The sequence below is a fragment of the Uloborus diversus genome, chromosome 6 (genome assembly GCF_026930045.1).
Source record: "Uloborus diversus isolate 005 chromosome 6, Udiv.v.3.1, whole genome shotgun sequence".
Classification (NCBI taxonomy): Eukaryota; Metazoa; Arthropoda; class Arachnida; order Araneae; family Uloboridae; genus Uloborus; species Uloborus diversus.
This window is the reverse complement of record NC_072736.1, coordinates 120,783,045-120,805,009: the sequence shown is the minus strand read 5'-3', so window position 1 is coordinate 120,805,009 and position 21,965 is coordinate 120,783,045. Positions and strand designations below refer to the sequence as shown.

At 32.6% G+C, this 21,965-nt stretch overlaps 1 protein-coding gene across 2 annotated transcripts in view; it reads right to left on the bottom strand.

Annotated features, from left to right (window-relative positions):
- Nucleotides 1-2,509: 2,509 nt before the first annotated feature.
- The window catches only part of LOC129225288 (uncharacterized), a 49,194-nt gene continuing 29,738 nt past the window's right edge, over nucleotides 2,510-21,965 (bottom strand). For both annotated transcript variants that reach the window (XM_054859876.1, XM_054859875.1), the window contains 2 exons: nucleotides 10,867-10,977; nucleotides 2,510-5,019 (listed from right to left, as the gene is read on the bottom strand). In XM_054859876.1, the coding sequence (XP_054715851.1) occupies nucleotides 4,826-5,019; nucleotides 10,867-10,977 (305 nt within the window). In that variant the 3' untranslated portion in view covers nucleotides 2,510-4,825. The remainder of the gene's footprint in view (nucleotides 5,020-10,866; nucleotides 10,978-21,965) is intronic.

Genomic DNA, 21,965 nt, shown 5'->3' with positions numbered 1-21,965 from the left:
AATAAGGACTATCTTATATTGTTCAGCATTACTAACTGCAGTCTTCTCCATTGTATCTGTATAAATATTATTGAGAAAACTTTACACAGCAGAGCCCACCCGCTAAATTAAGGCACGAGTCGCCACTGCCGGAAACCAAAGGAGGCTGCCGCACCCTGTATGTGCAGTGTGCAGAACGAATATTGCAGTAAATACGAATTGATCATATTACATCCCTTAAGCTTTGGCATACTTTTGGACGGTAGAAATCACCTGTCCTAAACCAGTTTCGGACAGTCGAAAACCCAACCTTGCTTTTAAGAAATTAAAAGTATAAAAGAAAGAACAAACGACGGATCAAAAAGACAACCAGAGAAAATAAAACGTTAATAACTTACGAATACAAGATGTGACGATCAGCAACAGGCTCTGGGCTCAGCTGTATGCTGGTTCTAGTCAGTATTATTCCCCAATGAAGATCAATGGTCCTCTTAAAGCTACCTACCCCCCCCCCCCTGCTCATTACCGCCTCATTCAGTAAGCTGTTCAAAGTGCCCACAACCCTTACTAAAAATTTTCACACAACATTGATAAACACACGAAAGATTTTCGAACTCCAGTTAAACGCCCTCAACTTTTTTTCTAATGGAGGTAGAAGCTTTGGTCCCTGACCAAATGTCGGGTTAGATCTGGAGCAAAAAAAAATTGCTCTTTCTAATTCTATCAAAAAAAACTGTGAAACAATTTGTACCCCATTTTATTGATGGTTTCAATGAAGATATTAGTGACTGGAAAATAGTGAAACCTTGAAAAAATTGAGTTAAAGATGCGAATAACTAATTTACAGAATTGGAAAATTCTATCTGAAGCAAAAAAGCCCACCCTTTAGAATGATAAATATTAATATGTGCAAGTAATTTCTCACCTCAATTTGGGAATGGATGTGAAAATTGTATTTGATTGAAATAAAAAACGAACTAATTGTCGAACCTTTTTTGAACCTATCTTCAAACCTTTCCTGTGCTAAAAGAATCAAACTGTGAAATTTTAAGTAAAACCGGCAAGATAGTTCTCGACTTTTGCGCGTTGTAACACACAGATGCTTTTTAGATACTTTATTTTGTAGAGTATATTAAAAGTGCTTTAAAACCGAATTTATATTAAATTTGCATTATTTTTACAGTACCCTAATCCCTAACCAGTACTGAAACTAAGTGAGCATAGAATTTTAATTTGATCAAGGTTGCTTTAATTTACTAATTATGACGGTTTAATTTGCCATAATTCAATTCTCTTTTTTCTTCCTTTTACAAAAAAGGAAGTATTGTATTCGAAAAAAATTTTCACTCAAAAATCGACCATAATTTTTAATCACCCCCGAATGAATGTTGAGGTTTTTTTTCCGACCTGACCACACGTGGATAAGTGCCTAAGAATGTATAGACACGCGAAATATCCATTTTGACGATTTCTGAGTTAATTAGGAGTTTTCTCGTGAGGTCTGTATATACATATGTATGTTGCATAACTCACAAGAACGGTATGTCCTAGAAAGTTGAAATTTGGTATGTAGACTCCTAGTGAGATCTAGTTGTGCACCTCCTCTTTTGGTTGCATTTGGGTGTTTCTAAAGGGGTCTTTTGCACCTTTTTTTGGGGGGGGGGGAATCATTGTTAATCTCAATGCAAACACAAGTGGTGTTACAATTTGGCGGACACTTGGCGATATATCACCAGTCTTTTGGTCGCCAAGTTTGTCGCCAACTTGGTGACAAGTTTAGCGGATTTTTTTTTTTTTTTTTTTTTGAAATCTGGTTTCAATTTAGCCGCTGTTGGGGATGAATCACATTAAAATTGTCAATAATGGGGAAATAACATTAAATTGGTGTAAAAGGAATCATGTGATGCACACATCAGCTCGTTTATGTTTTACATCTTGGAAAAATTACCACAGAATTTGAAAGAAAACAACAACTCAACATTTCTAGAATAGTTTAAAAAATATTTTATTAACAGATGAAAAAAACTTCTGTACATTTTATATTTGAGCACCATTAAAACACATTTATCATAAACACTGAAGATGAATTATACAGACATCATACCTAACAAAGCGTCACCAAAAATATAGGTCCATAAATACTCCTTTAAGGGGTCACAGTACCTCAAAAATGATCAAACGATCAAAAAATATTTTATTGCTTATTTCAAAACTACAAATTATTCCAATCACAGGGAAAAAATTTCATCGCTTTAGTTCAAATATTTAAAAAGTTATGAGTAGTTTTAGGTCATGCTCGCTATGTGTTCTTATGCAAAAGAAAAATTTTAAGTTGCTTTTTCTCAGTGGTCGTTTTTTTAGTGTTTTCATATCATTAGAATCCCTAAGGATTTTTTTCTATTAAAGATACAGCTTTAAAGTAATACTTTTTGCAGTCAGGATAATATACTTAACAAAACTGTGCATTGGATAAGCATTCTATAAATTACTAAAATGTTTAGAGCATGTTATACAGTCGACGCTCATTATAAAGACCATCCCGTTGTAACGACCAGTGGTAAAAGTCCCAACTTTGTTCCTATAAACCAGGGTTGGCAAAAACCCGGGTTTTTTTAAAAAAGCCCATGGACCCAAGGTTTTTTTAAATAAAACCCAAAAAAACCCAACTAAAGTTGGGTTTTTTTTTAAAGAAATGTGGGTTTTTTTGTCTTTTTTTAGGGAAAATGTGGGGTACTTGTAGCATAAGTATATGGACAAAGTGCAAAAATTGTCTGTGGGTAAAAAAAAAGCTGAAAAACTAGTTAAAATTCAGAGTTTTCTGAAGAAAAGTATAAAGGACGAAAAAAACCCAAGAATGGTGAAGTTTTAGATTTTTTAATTTTCATTATTACCAACAGTTCAGGCAAAGTTACTTCTCGAGTGATAAAATCTATTGTTCGTTTTTAATTACTAAATTTTTTTTTTTTGCATTTTACTTTATTGTATTTCATTTTGTTATGCAAAACTATTGTAGAACCTCAAGTAGTTTAAATCCCTTTTTACTGAATTCCAGCTTAATCAAGACATTTCTTTGAATTTTATGTTGCTCGTTGTTCTATTTCTGTGTACAGAGTAAGAAATATTAAACTTTTTCGTAAGATAATGAAAATACTGTACCTGTTCTGTTTTCTGTCGACCGTTTGTAAAATCTGTTTATTTCTAAAAAATATACCTTGTGTTTATTCGAGATTTGTGACGTGTTGGTTAGCAGAAAATAATTCACATCAAAGCCTTTTAACTAGATTAGTTTCCTCTGTACAATCTACAAATATTGAGAAAATCAGACGTGACAGGACTTGGTCAAGATAATTTGATTTATTTATTGACCAGTTAAAGAAAAAAGTTAAATATATTTATTTAAAATCTTTGAAGTATTTTTTTTTATGCCATTAAGAGTTAAGAAATACTATTACAGTTCAAAATTCATTTTTTATGTTCATTGTCTGTGGTGAAGAACAAATAAAAAAGAAGTTTAAATTGTAAAAGTATTTAAATTAGTTAATTTTTTTAAAAACTTCTCAGAAAATTTAAAAAAACCCAAAAGTGGGCTAAATAATGGGTTTTTTTAAATGGGTTTTTTCAAAAAAACCCATTGGGTCCAATTCGGCCAACCCTGCTATAAACTCTATTTTAATTTGCTTTCGTTATAACGACCATTCTGTATCGTCTAATCCAATACAGCGACCGAATCAGTGGACGCTATTTCTTGTGTTCTTTCCAATAAAACAAATTTGTAGCTTAAAATGACAATGATTATTGTTTACGGACATCTGCCTGAAGTTTTCAATGTCAAATCCAACTTTGAGAGGGGGGGGGGGATTACCATTCACCACAGCTAGCACAGAAAAAATAATGGGAGGAAAAATCGAGAAATTTCCAGATTCCTAAGAAAAGGGAGTTGACAGATGTATTGGTAGTTTGGTGTTTGAATCTAGTGGTTTTAAAGATTTGGGGTTCTCGAGGGACTTTTAAATGTTTCTTTGGAAAGCAAGAGAAACACAATTTATCACCTACATCTGAAACGGAAAATAATGTTTTGCAAAAATTACGTCTGCTAAAAAGGCAGACCTCTGTTTCTGGTTTTATCTTCAGAAATTTTTGTGGTAGTAGTAGTAGTAGTAGATTTGAAAGTGTGTAACATTTTTTCCTCCCTATATTTTCTACTTTAAAACTTGTTTAATATTCTGTCATAATATTTTGCACACGACTTTTCTAAAAATTCCTATGATAAAAAAAACTTGGGCATGCATGATGACGGTGTACATTTTTTAAATTTATACCTCTTATAACGACTACTCGTTATAAAGAACTTTTTCTCTGGGACGGAGATGGTCGTTATATCGAGCGTCGACTGTACCTCTAAAAACAAATTAAAAAAAAAAAAAACGATTTTTTACCTAATTAATCACAGAAAATGTTCCAATACATATATAAACAAACGAATGCACACGATTTTTAGAGATGAATATTGTGATTGCTTAGAAAAAATCTCTTTTTAAATAAGTGCAAAAACAAAAAAAGCCTTAGGGATTTTTAAAAAATGAAATTTCCCTAAATTTTTTGAATTTTTAAAAAATGTGGGCAATATTTTAAGATCTTGAAAATAAATTATTGGTTGCGAAATGAGTGTGTATGATATGGTTTCAAAGAAAAACACAATATTCATAAACTAAAAAAAAATGTTCAAAAGGTACTGTGACCCCTTAAGCTTGTGAAAATAAGAAATAGCAGCATTCACATACTCAGGTCTTTACTGTCATAGCAAAAGCACAACCTTCTATCACTCGAAACAAACTAGCGCCATAGTCTATGGTGAAAAGAAGATGACCTTGAAATCGGAATTAAGGGATACATCGGAGCAAAGATGTGCAGAGTTACGATAAGGTAATCGCTTGTCATTAAAGTCAGGGTCATTCATTAAATCTCCATGACGTAGATCCGATGGATCTGCAAACATTTGAATCGACTCTTGAAAACCAAAGAAAACTGCTGCTTCACATGCTAGAAATATAATAAGAAATGTGTTTTGAAAACAAATGACATAACATCAATTAAAAAGCCATTAATACCAAAGCAATAGAAAAAGTGAAGAAGGCATGCAAATTAATCATTGGCCAATTGCAAGAATATGTAAATTAGGGTGGTTCAAAAAATTTTTTTTCCAGCTAGAGTCCAGGACCCCCCTCTCCCCCTTTTTTTTGAGCAATCACGATTACTTATTGTTTTTATTTGACTGTTTTTAACGTCCTATCATTTTATTTTCCCACCCACACCTCCGCACCCTCACCGTCGACCGGGTCCTCACGATGCTGCTCCTATAGCGAAAGTCGTCTCCAGGTTGCATCCATGTCCTACACACATGCGCATACATACACAACTACACACGCACGCGCACACATACATCTATACACATGCATACACACACAAACACATACACGCACGCATACATACAGACACCTACACATACACACACACATACACAAAAACATACACACAACTACCCATACATTCACGCCTGCACACAGATACAAACACATATGCCTACACACACATACACATACTCCGCCCCCACACACACACATTCATACACACAACTACCCACACACTTATGCCAGCACACAGACACAAACACACATGCCTACACACACATACACATAACCCGTACACACAAATACACACGCCTACATACACACACTCGTGATTGCGAAAAACATAATTTGAATTCAAAATGTCAAAATTCAAACTAATTTTTCTTTTTTTTTTTAAACTTACAGAAATAGTATTATGCTGTAAAAGTTTTAGCTTCGTACTCAAATTTCAAGAGGGTGCTCAATGACCTCTCAATTTAACATTATCCGTAGCATAAAAAATGTCACAAATTTAGAAGCATTTAATTTCCCCACCTGTTTTTTTTAAAATAAATACTTTATTGCAGTGTATATGCATAATACTCGTGTATATTATAAAATGTAGCGTTGTTTTTTCCTTTCAATGTACTGTTTTAACCCCCCTCCCCATACTGATGAAGTTTGGGGGAGGGTGTTGAGCACCCTCTTTCAGTTGAAATAGGAAGCTGAAATTCTTCCAGTATATTACTATCCACATGTCTAAACCACCCTAATGTATATATGTATGTATATTACAGGTACCTTCTTTTTCAGGTATGTACAAACGTTAGATGGAATTTCAGAACATTCAATCATGTAAATTATTTCTCAAAGTTTTTTTTTTTTTTTTGGGGGGGGGGGGGAGGGAACAACACCTTATCTTTATCTTACTAATAATAAAGCTGAAAGTCTCTCTGTCCGGAGGATGTCTGGATGTCTGTGATGCGCATAGCGCCTAGACCGTTCGGCCAATTTTCATGAAATTTGGCACAAAGTTAGTTTGTAGCATGGGGGTGTGCATCTCGAAGCGATTTTTCGAAAATTCGATGTGGTTCTTTTTCAGGGTTGCCACGGAAGTTCAAGAATGAAATTCCCTGACATTTGCAGGTTTTCCAGGTGGTTTTGAGAAAAATTCCAGGTTATCAATCTCCACCTTCATTTTGCAACATTAATATATACATCTCAAACTTTACAAACAATGGCTACCAAATTTAATTTACTCAAGCTGAAATAATCAAAAATATGTACTAAGGGTGGTTCATTTTTTTTTCTCTCTCGGCTCGAGTCCAAGACACCCCTTATTTTTTTTAGACTTACTAATAGTATTGTGCTGTAAAAGTTTTAGCTTCTTGCTCAAATTTTAAGAGGGTGCTCAATGACCCCTCCATTTAAAATTAGCTGTAGCATAGAAAAAGTCAAATTTAGAAACATTTAATTTCCCCAGCTGTTTTTTTTTATGTAAGTAATTATTTTATTGCAATGAATATGCATATAACTCGTGTAGATTATAGTATGTAACATTGTTTTTTCAGTTCAATGAATTTTTTTAACCCCCTCCTCATACTTATGAAGTTTGAGGGAGGGGGTCGAGCATCCTCTTTCAGTTGGAATAGGAAGTTAAAATTCCTCCAGTATTTTACTATCCACAAGTCTAAAAACATTGAGTGGTGTCCTGTTTTCTAGGAGAAACCTTTTTTTTTTAAGTGTATTTTTGAACTACCCTAATGTACTAACACAAGTGAAGCAAATCACTGTAATAAACAATTAATGTAAATGTAGCATATCTAATTTTCAATAGCGAGGAGCCACTGCCTTACATCAAGTGAAAGAACTGCAGAATTAGCAATTGTGACATCTGTATCACAAAAATAAAGTTAATTGCTAAAATAATCTGAACTAAAACTTATGAAACCTAAACTTTTTCAATTATTGCTTTCTACACCTCCAATCCATTGAACTCAAAGCGCTTTTAGACTTTGGCCTGTAAAAAAATCATGCACCTTTTAGCTTCACATATTTCCCCTGTTTGTTGCTCATAAAACAGGGGTGCTCCCCCCCAAGTTCAATAGCACAACCCCCCCCCCCCAATATTTCTGAACGCCTAGCGCTTTTTTTATTTTTAAGCCTCTTTTATTTTTTTTTACCTATTTATTTATTTTTAATTATTATTGTTTTGAAAAAAAGTGTGCTCGCTCCCCAATAAAATACACACACACAGATGAAAATAATAAAGTAAAATAATATGAGTAAATAATTTGAATAAAAATAAAGTAAAATAAATAATTAAAAAATCCCCCCCCCCCCAAAAAAAAAAAAATTATGGCGCAACTTGCGCCATAATCACTCCTGTGGGCACCCTGTCATAAAGTTGAGCATTGATTAGAAACTTCTCTGATGAGTAGATTTTTTTTTTAATCGGATTACTTTTATTTTGAAAGAAAGAAGCGCATTGGAAGTCTTAAAAGATCACTACCAAAATACTAAAAGATTAGCGATACTTCTGTAAAAAAGAAACTTTCTAAGTTTAAAATTGTCTCATGAACTAAAATTACAGAACAAAATTGTTTAGAATAATACGATTTCATTAATTAATTTAAAGGAATAATATAAAATATGAAAAGATTATTGCAGCTCATTAAAAACTTCAGTCGGCACTCCCAGACAAAACAACGTGCTGTGCATCATAACAACTTCAGAACTGCTGACGTAAACAAGCAGCGCTTAAACAGAGCCCGCTCAAAGGAGGAAGAAAAGAAGTACCTTCTGCGCATGTCCGCCGCTGACTGCTATGGTGCACGCCGACTGCTATGGTGCACGTGCCAATGGCAGAGTTGTTGATAAAAAGAACTGCAGGGGGAAGAAGAAAGAGGGGAATGACAAAACGACGAATGGGAAGGGAATGGCGGCGAAAAAAACAAGGCAGAAAGGTTTTTTTTTTTTGACGTCATAGACCGCAGGCCGCGCTAAGAACGATCGGAAATATGCAATTTTTCATTTTCCCTGACATTTCCCTGATTTTCGGCCATTTTTATTTTCCCTGACAATTCCAGGTTTTCCCGGTGCGTGGCAACCCTGTTTTTCTATTCCAAGTTTAAGAACAAAAATATCATAAGATGGACGAGTAAATTATGAAATTATCATAACGTGGAACCGTAACATGGACACAAACCAATTGGCGAGAAAATTCACCATACATTATTTGTAAATATACAGGCGAACCAAAAGACCTTTTAATTTTTCTATTACGGGCAAAGCCGTGCGGGTACTACTAGTTCATAATAAAGCTCTTCAGGAAAAAAAGTTTTCTCAAATTTCCAGCTTTTTCTCGACAGTTCCCATCTTTACCCAGATATCATTTAACGCACCTTGTGCTAACTTTAACCTGTGTTAATTTTCTCATGAATATTAAGTAATCAATTTTTCTTTTGATCTTTAATATGTTATTTTGTATTTCTAATGTATTTCTGCAATTAATTAGTATTATTTTGTTATGTATGTTATTATAATAGTAGTGTTTGCTGTGTAAATGATGACAGTTATCAAAATGAACAGCCTTCACTCTGCAGCAAATAGATATTTATGAAAAATGTACTACAAATGTTATGAAATGTAAGTGTAATGACACAGGAAAGATGAACAGCACAACTGCCTGGGGGGGGGGGGGGGGGGACTCTCTTGGGTCACTTCACGTCCCTGCTCTTTACTAATTTGGTGATAAAATTTCTTTCTTACTTTAACTCCTTTTTTAGCTGTATTTTTAATTTTTATCAATTTTGAAATGTCAATCTTTTAAGTAGCTTTCTTTATGTAGCCCACAAAAACTGAATCAAAGTTATAAAATCTTTTCTTACTTGAGATCCCAAACATAGTACTGTTGACTCGTAATCAGAGGTGCAACCAATGGGGGGGCACAGGGCCCGTGCCCTGTGAAGAACGCTTATTTGAACAATTTTTTAAAATACTCTTTTTTTTTTTTCGAACGAAGATGAACGAGCTTTGAGAAAACAAAGTGGTTCCAAAGTAAGCAGGGACGACGAGAGGTCATTTAAAACTTCCCCCTCTCTCCTTTTCGCCATTTATTTTATCTGTAGTTAGGAACTTATTTGAAACTTCAGTGATTACAAGATCGTATCTTCTTCAGTGTGACAGTTGATGGATAAGCAGTAAATCTGAGGAGAAAAACTTCGGAAAACAAATTCACCACCACTTTTGTTTTTCTCAGAAACACTCCCGATTGTTGAGGGGTGAAAATGTTGTCGGACAAACTTTGCATTGTAGACAATAAGACAATTTTATAAGTGTACATATGCAATGTGGATATTTAGGACTCATCGAGTGTAAGTGATTTTATTGATTATTTTGTTGTATTTTTAAGTGATTTCATGCCATTTCAATGTGTTCCTTTTTTATTCTTTCCTTGAATGATCTTAAAAATATGAATAGTTTAAAGCTTTTGGTGATAAAAATTCATGTGCATTTTGACTTATTTCATTAATATAGTAAGCGAAGTAATAACAAGTATTGATTTCCATTTATTAATTTGTACATCTTACCGCCATACTGTTGTTTCAAGTACTTTAAAGTTTATTCTTAACATGATTTCAATTTTGGCGTAAGAACAATTTGTTTTTGCAACAGTTTTTGAATAAATTGCAAAACTTATACAATTTTAAGGAATTTTACTAAATAATATTAATAATAAATATACATATATTGTATATTGATGTAGAGAGAGAGAGAGAGAATGCTGATAGAGTTGTGAAAAAAAAATTGTGCCCCCCCCCCCCCTAAAAATATTTTCTGGTTGCACCCCTGCTTGTAATTACAGTAGAACGTCAAAAATCTGAACTAATTTGGACCATAGGGAGTTTAGATTTTCAAAAATTACCCAGAAAATATAGTTAAAGAAAATAGTATACCATTTAATTAAATAAATTGGTTATAACACATGCACATAATTGTACATAATATACAATAGACAATACAGTAGTACAGTATGATAGAATATAATTGTTTTTAATAAAATTTAACAAAAATTAACAATAATTGTTTACAGAACATAAAGGAAAAATTAAGAATTTTGCTGTTTTTGCAAAATACACTGCTTGACATATTCCTTCCATATACACTGATACTTCCCCTCATTTTATTTTTTATTATTTTCTTTTTTTCATGTTGTTTTAAAGTATGTTATTTCAAAGTTATTTTTGCGTCATCATTATTGCTTTTGAGAGCACCAGAATTTTTAACCCCCCTCCCCCATATCAAAAATCCTTTTTTCTTTTCCATCCAAATTTTCGCCTCTACCCTTGATTTTACAAAAATTAAACCTTTTCTTTCACTGAAACAGAATTTCATTTTTCTACAATGCATCCACAAGAAGTTTTCAACAGTATACTTAACAGCTATGAAATTTCAATAGACTCCTTGGAGCTAATTGAGGAATAAAATTGCAAGTTACCTTTCTCTTCCACAGCTTTTTCAGACTTCCCCACAGCAGCAGGACTACTGTATAATTCTTGGGCAACTGAATATTCTTCAGCATTTAGTAAACCAAAAATTCTATCCAATTCTGAAAGAGAGCCCCACACAGTTTCATGTTAAAACATGCATTTATTGGACACTTACACACAACAACCATAACAATTACTAGACAATGCACAACCATGCTTTCGAGCATTTTCTTCGCCACATTCTTCACTTTACTTCTCCGTTTACTATCACAACAGGCACGTAGCTAGGATTTTGTTAAGGGGGAGGGGGGGTTTCCGAGGTTGCAAGAACTTAAAAAATGGAAGCATGCTAAATCAGAAGCATTCACTGTTAATTGTATAAATTAATACTATTCCAATCAAAACTACAATTAAGTATGATAATTAGCTTAATTAAGTAATGATGTAATATAAGTATGATAATTAAAGCTTTGCAATGCATTTGTTTTCAAAAAAAAAAGTATGAGCTTTTTTTTTTTAAACTACATTGTCAACTGTCTAACTCAATAAATGCTCCTTAATTCCCCACTCCTGACTGTTTCAAATTGGATTTTGGACTGCATTTAATGCTTCTATGGACGAAAATATCGCCAAAGGCCCATTAAAGAGAAGCTCAAAATGTTTCTTAATTCATTTAAATTTTTAGAATTCATTCAACGATAAGAAATGGAATGATACTTCTAATCTTCATCTTTTTTTTACAGTATTTTCATATACAAGCTTAGGAAAACATTATTAAAGCTGTTCAAAAAACTAAAATACATAAAAAGTGTCGTTGCTCGTTAATAAGTATTTTCTAGTGATGTATTGCTAAAATAGATATCTAAGGATCAGTTATGGTATTTAGAATGAATTAAGTAAAACAATAAAATTTCTTTGTCAAAATTTTGAAGAAAATTTGAATGATAATGTTTATAAATACTATTTTTTAGGCCATCAAAGATATTAAACATTTTTCTTGGACATTTTCTATTTAAGGAGTTTTGCATGCAGGGTCATTTAAGGGTGATAAAAGGAAGGACTTTTAGAACTTAGGAAAATGAATGAATACACTTACGAACACATTGCATATACATAGTATTTTTATGTATAGTCTACCCCTCTTCAGGAAAGCAAATAAACTAAATCAAATCAGTGGTTCTCTTCATTAAGCTGATTCAAAACAACTTCTGTGCAAAATGTTCCATTCTAAATTTAAAATTTCAATTTAAACAACAACTGTAGGGGAAATGACCGATAGTAACAGTAATGAATCATCACAACAAAATTTGACACTCGAAACCTAGTTATTTTACTAACAATATGGAAATATAAAAATTTTAAATTTCTACATTTCGCGGCAGTCATCCGATTTCGATCCTTTAGGAGGTAATCTTAGCCCTATTTGTGAGCATACGGCAGCACCAAAATTAGATCTACTCTAAAAAGCTAATCATATTTCAGTGACAAATATAAAAGGCTTATAGGTAGTTTGAAGCCTCAATTAGCAAACATTTTGCTCTAAGTCATCGGATGTTATAATAAAGGATGTTATAATAATCGGATGTTAAAGGTTTAAAAGAAGACAAATCTCTTGTAAAAACTCTAAGAAAAGTTGTAAATTAAAAATCTTGATACGATTTAAATTGATATTTTGAAATTACAGTCGACTCCCGCTACAACGCGATTCGACTTACGCGAAATTTTCTAGGAATAACGAATTTTAGAGTTAACGCGAATTTTTCGTCCAGAACACAATTTTTTTTTGAAAGGAAGTATCGGCTTTGTTATTAGCTACTAAATATTGATTTCGTGAGTGTTATTACATCCCTAAAAGCATCACAGACAGCGAAAGTTCCCACACCAAATTACTCTACGCATCACGTTGTTAGTGCAGCAAATAACCTTCTTTCGTTTATTTATTTTTTTTTCATTCTAAATATGAAAGTTGATGAAATATAATGGCACCTTCATCTAAAGTTTGTGAAGATGGCTAGAAAAAAAAAAAGTTTGACTAAACAACTACAAAACGTCGACGGTAGCTCGATAATAAGTATGAGTGAATCTTTCATAGGTACAATTAAAAGTCAAAACAAAAAGATATCCGAAAAAGTTCAGAACGTATTTTCAATTTTGAAGCTTGCAGAGTAGTCTATCAAAGTAAATATTATGAAAATGGAAGCTGCTCTTATATTGTGGAATAAAGAGATCAGGAAGAGGGGCTGTTATTGCCATAAATGGAAACGTTATAAAAGAAAAGGCGAAGCAACCGTATTTAAAAATGTATTAGATAAGAATAACGATCTGATCATGGAGCATAAATCATCATTATCTTAATTTTTTAACTCATAAATATTGTTACTGCATCTACCGTACAGTACTATTTTAGTACAGCATTTTATTATTACTTTACACTGCACGTACCATATTGTTTTATTTTATGTCTTTCCCTCCAATTTTAAAGTATTTCATGCTGAATAAAAGTTTTTTATTTTTTAAATACAATAAAAGTTCAGTTTTTTAAAGTAAGAAACTGTAGTGTATAGTTGAGGAATGCTTTAAAGCAGTTTGAGGGGTGTTTATAAGTGTCTAAAAGAATTTGGTATTCTTCTAAAAAAATTGTACATATATTTCTCCACAACGCGAAATTTCGACTTATGCGAGGGGTCTTGTAAGGCATCCCTCGCGTAAGTCGGGACTCGACTGTATATAACAACTAGAAAATCGCCCGTCAAAATATGATGGATGAAAATCGATTGAACATTTGAACGAAACAATTGCTGTTTGGTAACATTTTGATAGTTGACATTTTAAACCCTAACTCCAGTGGATTAACCCTAAGCTTCAGTAGATAACGTTCATTGTTGACGACTTTTTCGTTTCTTTAGTGCCCTGAAATGACAGTCTCACCAGTAAAACAGCTAAGTTACTGGATCCAGTTCATTACAATAAAACCTTTCCCTGCATTTTAAACATTACCAAAACATGTTATCAAATTATCATGGCGTGGAGCGAGTTTCATGATGAGGTCAAGAGCGTTACTCGATCAAGGATAAGAACAACAACTATTATTCTTACATTCGGAGTCTACTGTGCTTTTTAACCATGAATGTACAGAAACTTATTAAATAATTCTTGAATACAAAGAAATCAGTAAATAGCTATCAAAAAATTTGCTAAATGAAGCATATGCACGAATATTATATAGTATTTTATTCAAAAAATGGAACTAGAAGATAGAAGAAAATATATATTTTCAGTTAAACTAATTAATAACTTTTCCTTTTGACCTCGTGAACACAATTCAGTTAGTATTTTAAAATAATGATTTAAAATAATTTCATTGTGAAATATATAGGTATAAATAAACTTATACATATTTACACATGTGTTAATCATTCCAAACTTAAAACTAAGAAAACCAAACACATCCAATTTTTTTTTAAATTCAATTTTTTTGTTTTTTTAAACTTTGATATCACTTAAATCAATTTTGTTACATTAGTATTAACCTTTATTTATTCATCTTTTTTTTTACTACCACCAGATACATATTTTTTCCCCCTTTTTTTTAAATCATATATAAAAACGCAAGAGATAAAACATTCGCAAAAATTCTAGTTCTTTTCGGTACATTTTTGCTCAGAAAGAGTGAAAGAAAAAATCTGTTACCTTGTGATGAAAATGAACTAATATTCACAACATTAGTTTCATGGTTGTAGAAAGGCAATCTACAACTATGTTGTAGAAAGGCATTTACAACTTTTCTTAGAGTTTATACAAGAGATTTGTCTTTTTTTAAACCTTTAGATTGTAACATCTGATGACTTAGAGCAAAATGTTTGCTAATTGAGGCTTCAAACTACCTATAAATCTTTTATATTTGTCACCGAAAGATGATTAGCTTTTTACAGTAATATCTAGTTTTGGTGCTGCCGTATTATCACAAATAGGGCAAAGATTACCTCTTAAAAGATTGAAATCGGATGACTACCGCCAAATGTAGAAACTTAAAATTTTTATATTTCCATATTGTTAGTAAAATAACTAGGTTTAGAGTGTTAGATGAATGCTAAAAGTTGCAAGCTTCCATGACGCATTGATATAAGTAATTCATCATTGTTACGAATGAAAATTATAAGTGAAATAAATTGAATTGATCGATTAAAAAATGAAATGATAGTCAATGTTATTTTTGTCTGAACAAAATTTTAAATAAATGAGAAAACAATGCATAAAATTGCTACTAATACAACTTATCCAGTGGGGGTTGACTAATTTTTTCTTATGTGTTTATGGTTTTGCTCATGATTTTTCCTTTTAAATTTGGAGGAAAACATTCGTGCAACCGACCCAATGGCAGCAATAGAGAAAGTGAATGTGCGACCTATGCACTATCCATGACTCTAGGAGCCTTAGTCACCTTCTGAAAAGACGGCGCTATATTACACGGGCGGCTGACCCCACAACTGTCCAACAAAAAGAAGAGAAGGGGATCTGTTTCTGATTAAACTCAGAAAAACATCTCAAGTGTCGCTTTCCTCTTTGTATGACCTTCCCACAAAAACATTCCTACAAATTTCCTGTCTCCGACATTTTCATCATTGATGACTCTCATCAATCTTTCGTTGACAATAAACGTTTGTTTACGAGCTGCCGGCAATTTCCTTGAGGGGAGGGGCACTAAGATAATGTCTCCTTTTCGGATAGCTGCTGGCGATTTTCTTGCGGGGCAGAGGACTGAGATAATGTCTCCTTTGAGCAGGTCTGCGATGCGTACACAGGTTGAAGACTTCTGTCCCCCCCTCCCCACCACTCCCAGAGGTTCTGTTGTTCTGAACTAAACTGAACATGAGAAAGTTGTCTATTAATGAAAACAAAAATATTTAGGACAAAAGAATTTTTTATTTAATTAATTTACTTTTTTTTGGAAAATTCTGTTTATGTAGTGCAGGGGGACAGTGATCTATCAGGAAGGGGGGGGGGGTGTCGAATCCCATGGATCCATTCTTGGCTACGTCCCTGATCACAAGGCCTAGTGGCGGATCCACAAGGGGGGCGATTGGGGCAATCGGCCCTCCCCACAATAGGTTTGTAAATTGAAAAATGTTCTGAGAAAAGTCACCAAACTCCTCCCCCCTCTCAACTCATCAAAAAAAATCCCCTACAACTGTATTTTTATGACTTTAATTCCAAAAATTTTGCAGGGGAGAGGCCCTCAACTCAATTTCTCCAATGTCATCGAAGATGGTCAAAAATTTTAAATTTTTGGAGCTTTAATTTCGAAAAAAAATTGCCCGAATAGAAAACTTTTTTCAAAAATGTCGTTAATGAGAGCCTTCAATAGCTACATCATCAAAGATGGTTTGAACTTCAATTCCAAAATTTTTTCCGGGGGAAAGTCCCCGAAACCCCTGGTTTTTAACGTCACTAAAGATGTCTAAAATTGCCTTTTTGAAACTCTAATATATAAAAAAATGATTGGGGAGAAATCCTGAATCTCATACTTTCCCTTCAATGAGAAAAAGCTAGCAAGCAATTTTGTTTTCGCAAATATACCCTGAAATTTCAAAAAAATTCTGGAGAGGGATCTCCAAATCTCCCTTCCTCTTATTAACCACCAAATAGTCTAAAAATGCGTTCATGACAAATTTTCGGGGGAGAGCCTGTAAACACTCCCCACACACAAATATTATACCCCAACTCAATCAACAAACAAATCCATAACAATCTTCGCATTTTATTTTAAAACTAGCCTGCGTGCCCGGCGTTGCACGGGCTACTTAAAAAATGAAAGAGCTGTTCAATTGATGTTTTTGTATTATTCTGACATCAGTTTCTAAAGCGCTAAGGAGTAAATAATTACGCGTAATGCAAGGTTTGCAAAACACCAGTAGAGCATATTTTTATCAAAAACCTCTTTAACGTTAATCATATTTATCAATAATACAAGTTATGAGTATTTTCAATTAGCACAAAAGATGAAAATATATGCATTCTCAACTATAATATGTGCTCACTTTAAACAGAATTAAATCTGATAAAATATATCTGAAATATTTATGTACAATTACAATCAGCTTTTTACATAAAATGACACACACTTTTTTGTTGATTACGTGAAACTAAAGCACCAAGACTTATTAAATACCAATAAGCATTAATTTAATATCAAGCCATCAGATTCCAATTAAGCTTTAGTTAAAATCCTTAAAAACAATATTTTTTGTTCAACTCTGTTTCACTTAAAGAAATCCAAACAATCTTAATTTAACGTGTTCTTTTAATGATACAAACTGTATTGCAAAAATCAAAACAGGAAGGAAAAAGAGATTTATTACAATTCGAAAACTCACCCATGTGACGGAAAAAAGTCCAACAAAATAAACATAATTAGTCGCACATCCTAAATGTACCCAAATATGAGGCCGGTGAATGATAAACTTACACTTCAATCAATAAACATTACTAAAGAAACATTTTTCATATGCTGAAAAGAGTTAAGAACGTTGAATGTGAAAAAATAAGAAAGGACAGACGATAAATGTCCGAATAGAGCAACCAATTTTAAATTAATTAAAAATGAAATTCTAGATGGAAACGTTGTTTTAAGATTTGGACAGCAGCCAAAAAAAATCTCTTTTGACACAATTATTAGAATTTTATTTGCTCACCCATATGCAAAATGGCAACAGGAAAGAAATGAAAATTCCTGAATAGCATTATGTTAATTAACGTTTTAATTAATATCTCCGCAAATTAAAGTCGTACAATTATGAGATTGGTCCTATTGTTTTCTTTGGAAAATTTCGAATTGATCGGTATCTCGTTTGACTCCCGATTCGCAGTGGTGCTCGAGAAGATCGATCTTCAGACAGACAGACAGACGGATGCGAACAGATTTTAATATTATAGTGGATGTAATTTTAGTATTACACTAGCATTCCCATACCCGGCATTGCTCGGGTAATGGAATTAGCAGGGGTTAACAGTGCTTGGTGCACTTAGTTTTGAAAATCCCCTATAATAATACGTATTACCTGTAATTTTTTCTAACTTTGGGAGAATCCCGGGGCCCTGGACTCTTTATATGTATGCCCTTGTCCTTAACCGATCTTTAACTGTTATTAACGATCCTTTTAAAGTATTGATTATCTTTGCAAACACAGGCCATCCACATTTTATTGTTATACCTATGTTTAAGCAAGAACTTCTTTGTATACAACATTTTAAATTTTTTTTCCTGGTGCTAAAATTATTATGCTGCTTGATGAACTAACTGACTTTGGAGCAAGCTATATAAAATTGGCCGTGTGAAAAAAAGTCTTCTCTTAAATCGATCCCTGCTACTTTTAATGTCTGTCCTTGTGACTTATTAACGGTTATTGCAAAGCAAATTTTTACAGGAAACTGCACTCTTCTAAATTCAAAAGTTCACCTGTGATGATGTTCTTAAAACTTCGTTTCTAGTTTTGAAAAATGAAAGCAAAAGACAAAAACTTTATTATTTGACTTGAGAAAAGCCTCAAAGAATCACGTGAGAAACAAAAACCATATCAAATTTAAAATTCGCTATCGACCAAAAGTTGAGATGAAGCAGGGTTGGTAAAAAAACCGGTTCTTTTGGTTTAAACCAGGTTTTTTTGGTTTATACCAGTTTTTTTGGTTTAAATACTATTTGCGAGAAAAACAATTGATTTTCGGAAGGTAATTAAGGTTCCATGTAATTAACAGTTATTTAATAGTCACATTATACCTAATTTCTTGATTAATTAAAGAGATTAGAACAAAATCTTGTAACTAAATTAAATAATTAAAATAGCTTTCTGCGGGGAAATATTGACTGAAATGTTTGACTTGATTAACATATTAGTATGTATGTATATATAGACCCTTTATGATACGAAATACTGGCTTCATTTTTGATTTCATCAAATGAAAGCCAGATTAGGTCTTTTTTTCTACCAGAATTAGACATTCTTTTTAAAACAATATGAGTGAGTAACTTTTGTAAACTGCACTGGTTAGCTAAGGCAAAGCAAATACCAAAATCCCAATTCCGATGAACAAAAGGGGGAAAAAAACTAAGAATTATCTGCACCCAATAGTCATAAAGCAGCATAGGTGTATAGCCAATCAAAATCTTTTGAGCACACAGAATCCAAAAAAAAAAAAAAAAAACTACCAATGGAGAGTGTAGTTTATATGTGAAGATTTATATATTTCTCAATCAATTTTTACACATACATTTGCATTTTGTTCTGGGAATTTAAAAATTTGTCTTTTAATCTTCCTACATTATAATATAAGGAACTATTACGTATCATAATATGAAGTATAAACTTTTTTTTAAAATTAGATTCAAAAAATATTATTTGTGTTCACCTGCAGAACAAATCTTAATTTTTAGGTGCAAACAATTAAGTTATACTGTTGATTACCTTACAAGTCAAAGTTAAAATTCCAGAAAAGTGCAAATAAATGGGCAAAAATGTCACACCCCTGCAACAGGAGTGATCAATATAATGGATTGCATCTACAATAAAAGATTCAATCCTTAGTAAATCTTAACTAATCATGCAAATTAAGCATAATGATGGAAGTTGACTGAAATATGCTTTATGGCACATATATGAAATAAAAAATATATTACTATTTTTTTTCGATTAAAGCTTGTAATACATTTTGAAGAAGCAACTTTGCAATTTTAGTATTTATCTCTGCAACTTAGCTAGGAACTTAGCATAAATGGAATTTTACATTTTTCAATATGTGTGGGGAAATCAATGTAAACCTGTAAAATGGATTTCTTTTTTGCTTTTTTTTTTTTAAACCCGCATGGTTTTTTTAAAAAAAAACCAATTGGTTTAAACCATGGTTAAAACCAACATGGTTTAAACCAAACAACCCTGATGAAGTACTGAATAATGATTTGAATGGAGGGAAGCCTCCGAAAATAAGGGATTTAAATTTCAGTGACAGGTTTTAATTTCACAGAAATTAAGGGGTTTTAATTAATTTCTCCTGAACTAACTGATATTTCGAAAAATCCTTTCTTAGTGGATACTTTCGTAATCATGTGGACATGCCTGCCAAATTTCAAGTCTGAGGCTTCAGCGGTATTGGCTGTGCGTTGATATATCTTAATATATAAAAATCTTCTGTGCGGACGTTTGTCACTTAAGGCTTTTAAACAGCAGGACCGATTTTGATCAAATTTTTTGTGTGTAATTAAGTTGTGGCAAGCATGGTTTTGAAGCGCGATGGATCGAATCAGAAACGTTTTTGTTAATTAATTAATTAATTTAAACATTGGATGGTTATATCTCCCAAATGATTGATATTTATTTAAACCTATTGTTGAGCGAGAACTGAAATAAATATTTAACCCGTTGCCAAAGAACAATAAAAAGCCAGCTCTGCTTTTTATAATGAAATTTCTTACTGTGATCTGTCAATTGAGAATAGATAAAACGTTGAGAGTGAAGCCTTCATTTCTTGAAAACAACGATTTTAGGTCAAGTGATATATTTTAAAGTAAAGTGCTGGAAGAAATCTCGGCTCAAATCCATCTGAGTTTTGGCACCAATGTCAAGAATACTTTAAGGATTATCAAACTAATCAGTACATTATTAAAGGAAAAGATGATGGAATTAAAAGATGAAACAAATTTTATTTTCGCCCAGATAAATTACAACAGGGTAGTTCTGTACACAAAAGATCAGTGCAGTGGAAGATCTTTATCTTTGGTGGAAAGAACAAATTAGGCAATATATGAAGTTTAAAAAGTTTTCTTTCAAAAGATCGGAGCACTAATCAGTCGGAGTTAGCTTCGCTCACTGATCGGCTGGATTACAGTAACGTAGTGGCTTGGCGACTTTGGCTTTAAACAATAGAGCGTGATCATTTGTTTAAATTTTAAAGCTACTGTTAATGTAATTTATTGTATTTTTGTTTATTTGGCGAAATATTTCAAACCGCAAAGAATTGTTTTTCGTTTTTAAAGAGTGTTTAGTCATTTTAGTTGAAGAATGTTGATATTACATAGGGAGGGGGGCGGGTGAGTGTTTTTTGCTTATTCAGCTAACTGTTTTTACATTTATCATTTTTTTTAAACGATATCCTTTCGATTGTTTTAGTCTTTTTCATATGGGGGATGCTGCAGCGGGATTTCCCATTCGTTCTAGATATGTAGTTAGTTTTTTACATTTAATATCTGAGGACGCTTTTTATCCTTTGAGTATGGCTGAAGGAACAAACCATCAAGTACGGGAGAAAAAATAGTTTATAAAACAACTGCTCAGTGGGCATTAGATAAATCAAGTTGTAATAAATATACGCATTCTGACACCAAGCAGCTTCAAACATTTTCTTTTTACCTTTTTTTTTTCAACAAAACGATTCAAACACTTGATAGTTTATTGAAATTTTTTAACTTTTCAATTTACAAAGTTTGAACAGAACAACGTCTCTGTCCGGTCCTCTAGTATATATATGTTATCTCAGGACATTGATTTTTATGTATTAAGATTTAATTGGGTACCTTTCCCTTCATTATGTTGTTCGGTACCTTTCTTTCTGCGGCCTTTCTTTTATAAGGAAAAAAGTTTAACTGAGGACTTGAATATCTACTGAAAATACTTCACAAGACCTCAAACGAATCATAAGTTGAAGGGTTTAATTTAGATAATGGATCCAGAATATTAGTAGAAATTCTTTTTTTTTTTTCAATTTTTTATTCTTTGTATTCGAAACACTTATAACTTCCATTCAAACTCTTAAAACACTTTACAGTAGAAGACTGTTATAACGCACACCTTGGGACCAGAGCTTTTGCGTTATACAGGATTTTGCGTTATATAGATCATTTCACAAATTTTGAAACTAACATTCAAAATATATCTGTATATTAGCACTTCAGAATGAGTTTTATCTGCAATGAGTATTAAAGCACTAACATTACAATTAGTTGTTCACAAATAAATATGTTTCACAATCAAAATCCTGCACTTCTGCTAGCTTCATAGTTTGCATAACAGCTGCATTTTCAAGAGCCATCTGGTATTTTCTGTTTACTATGAATACTAAT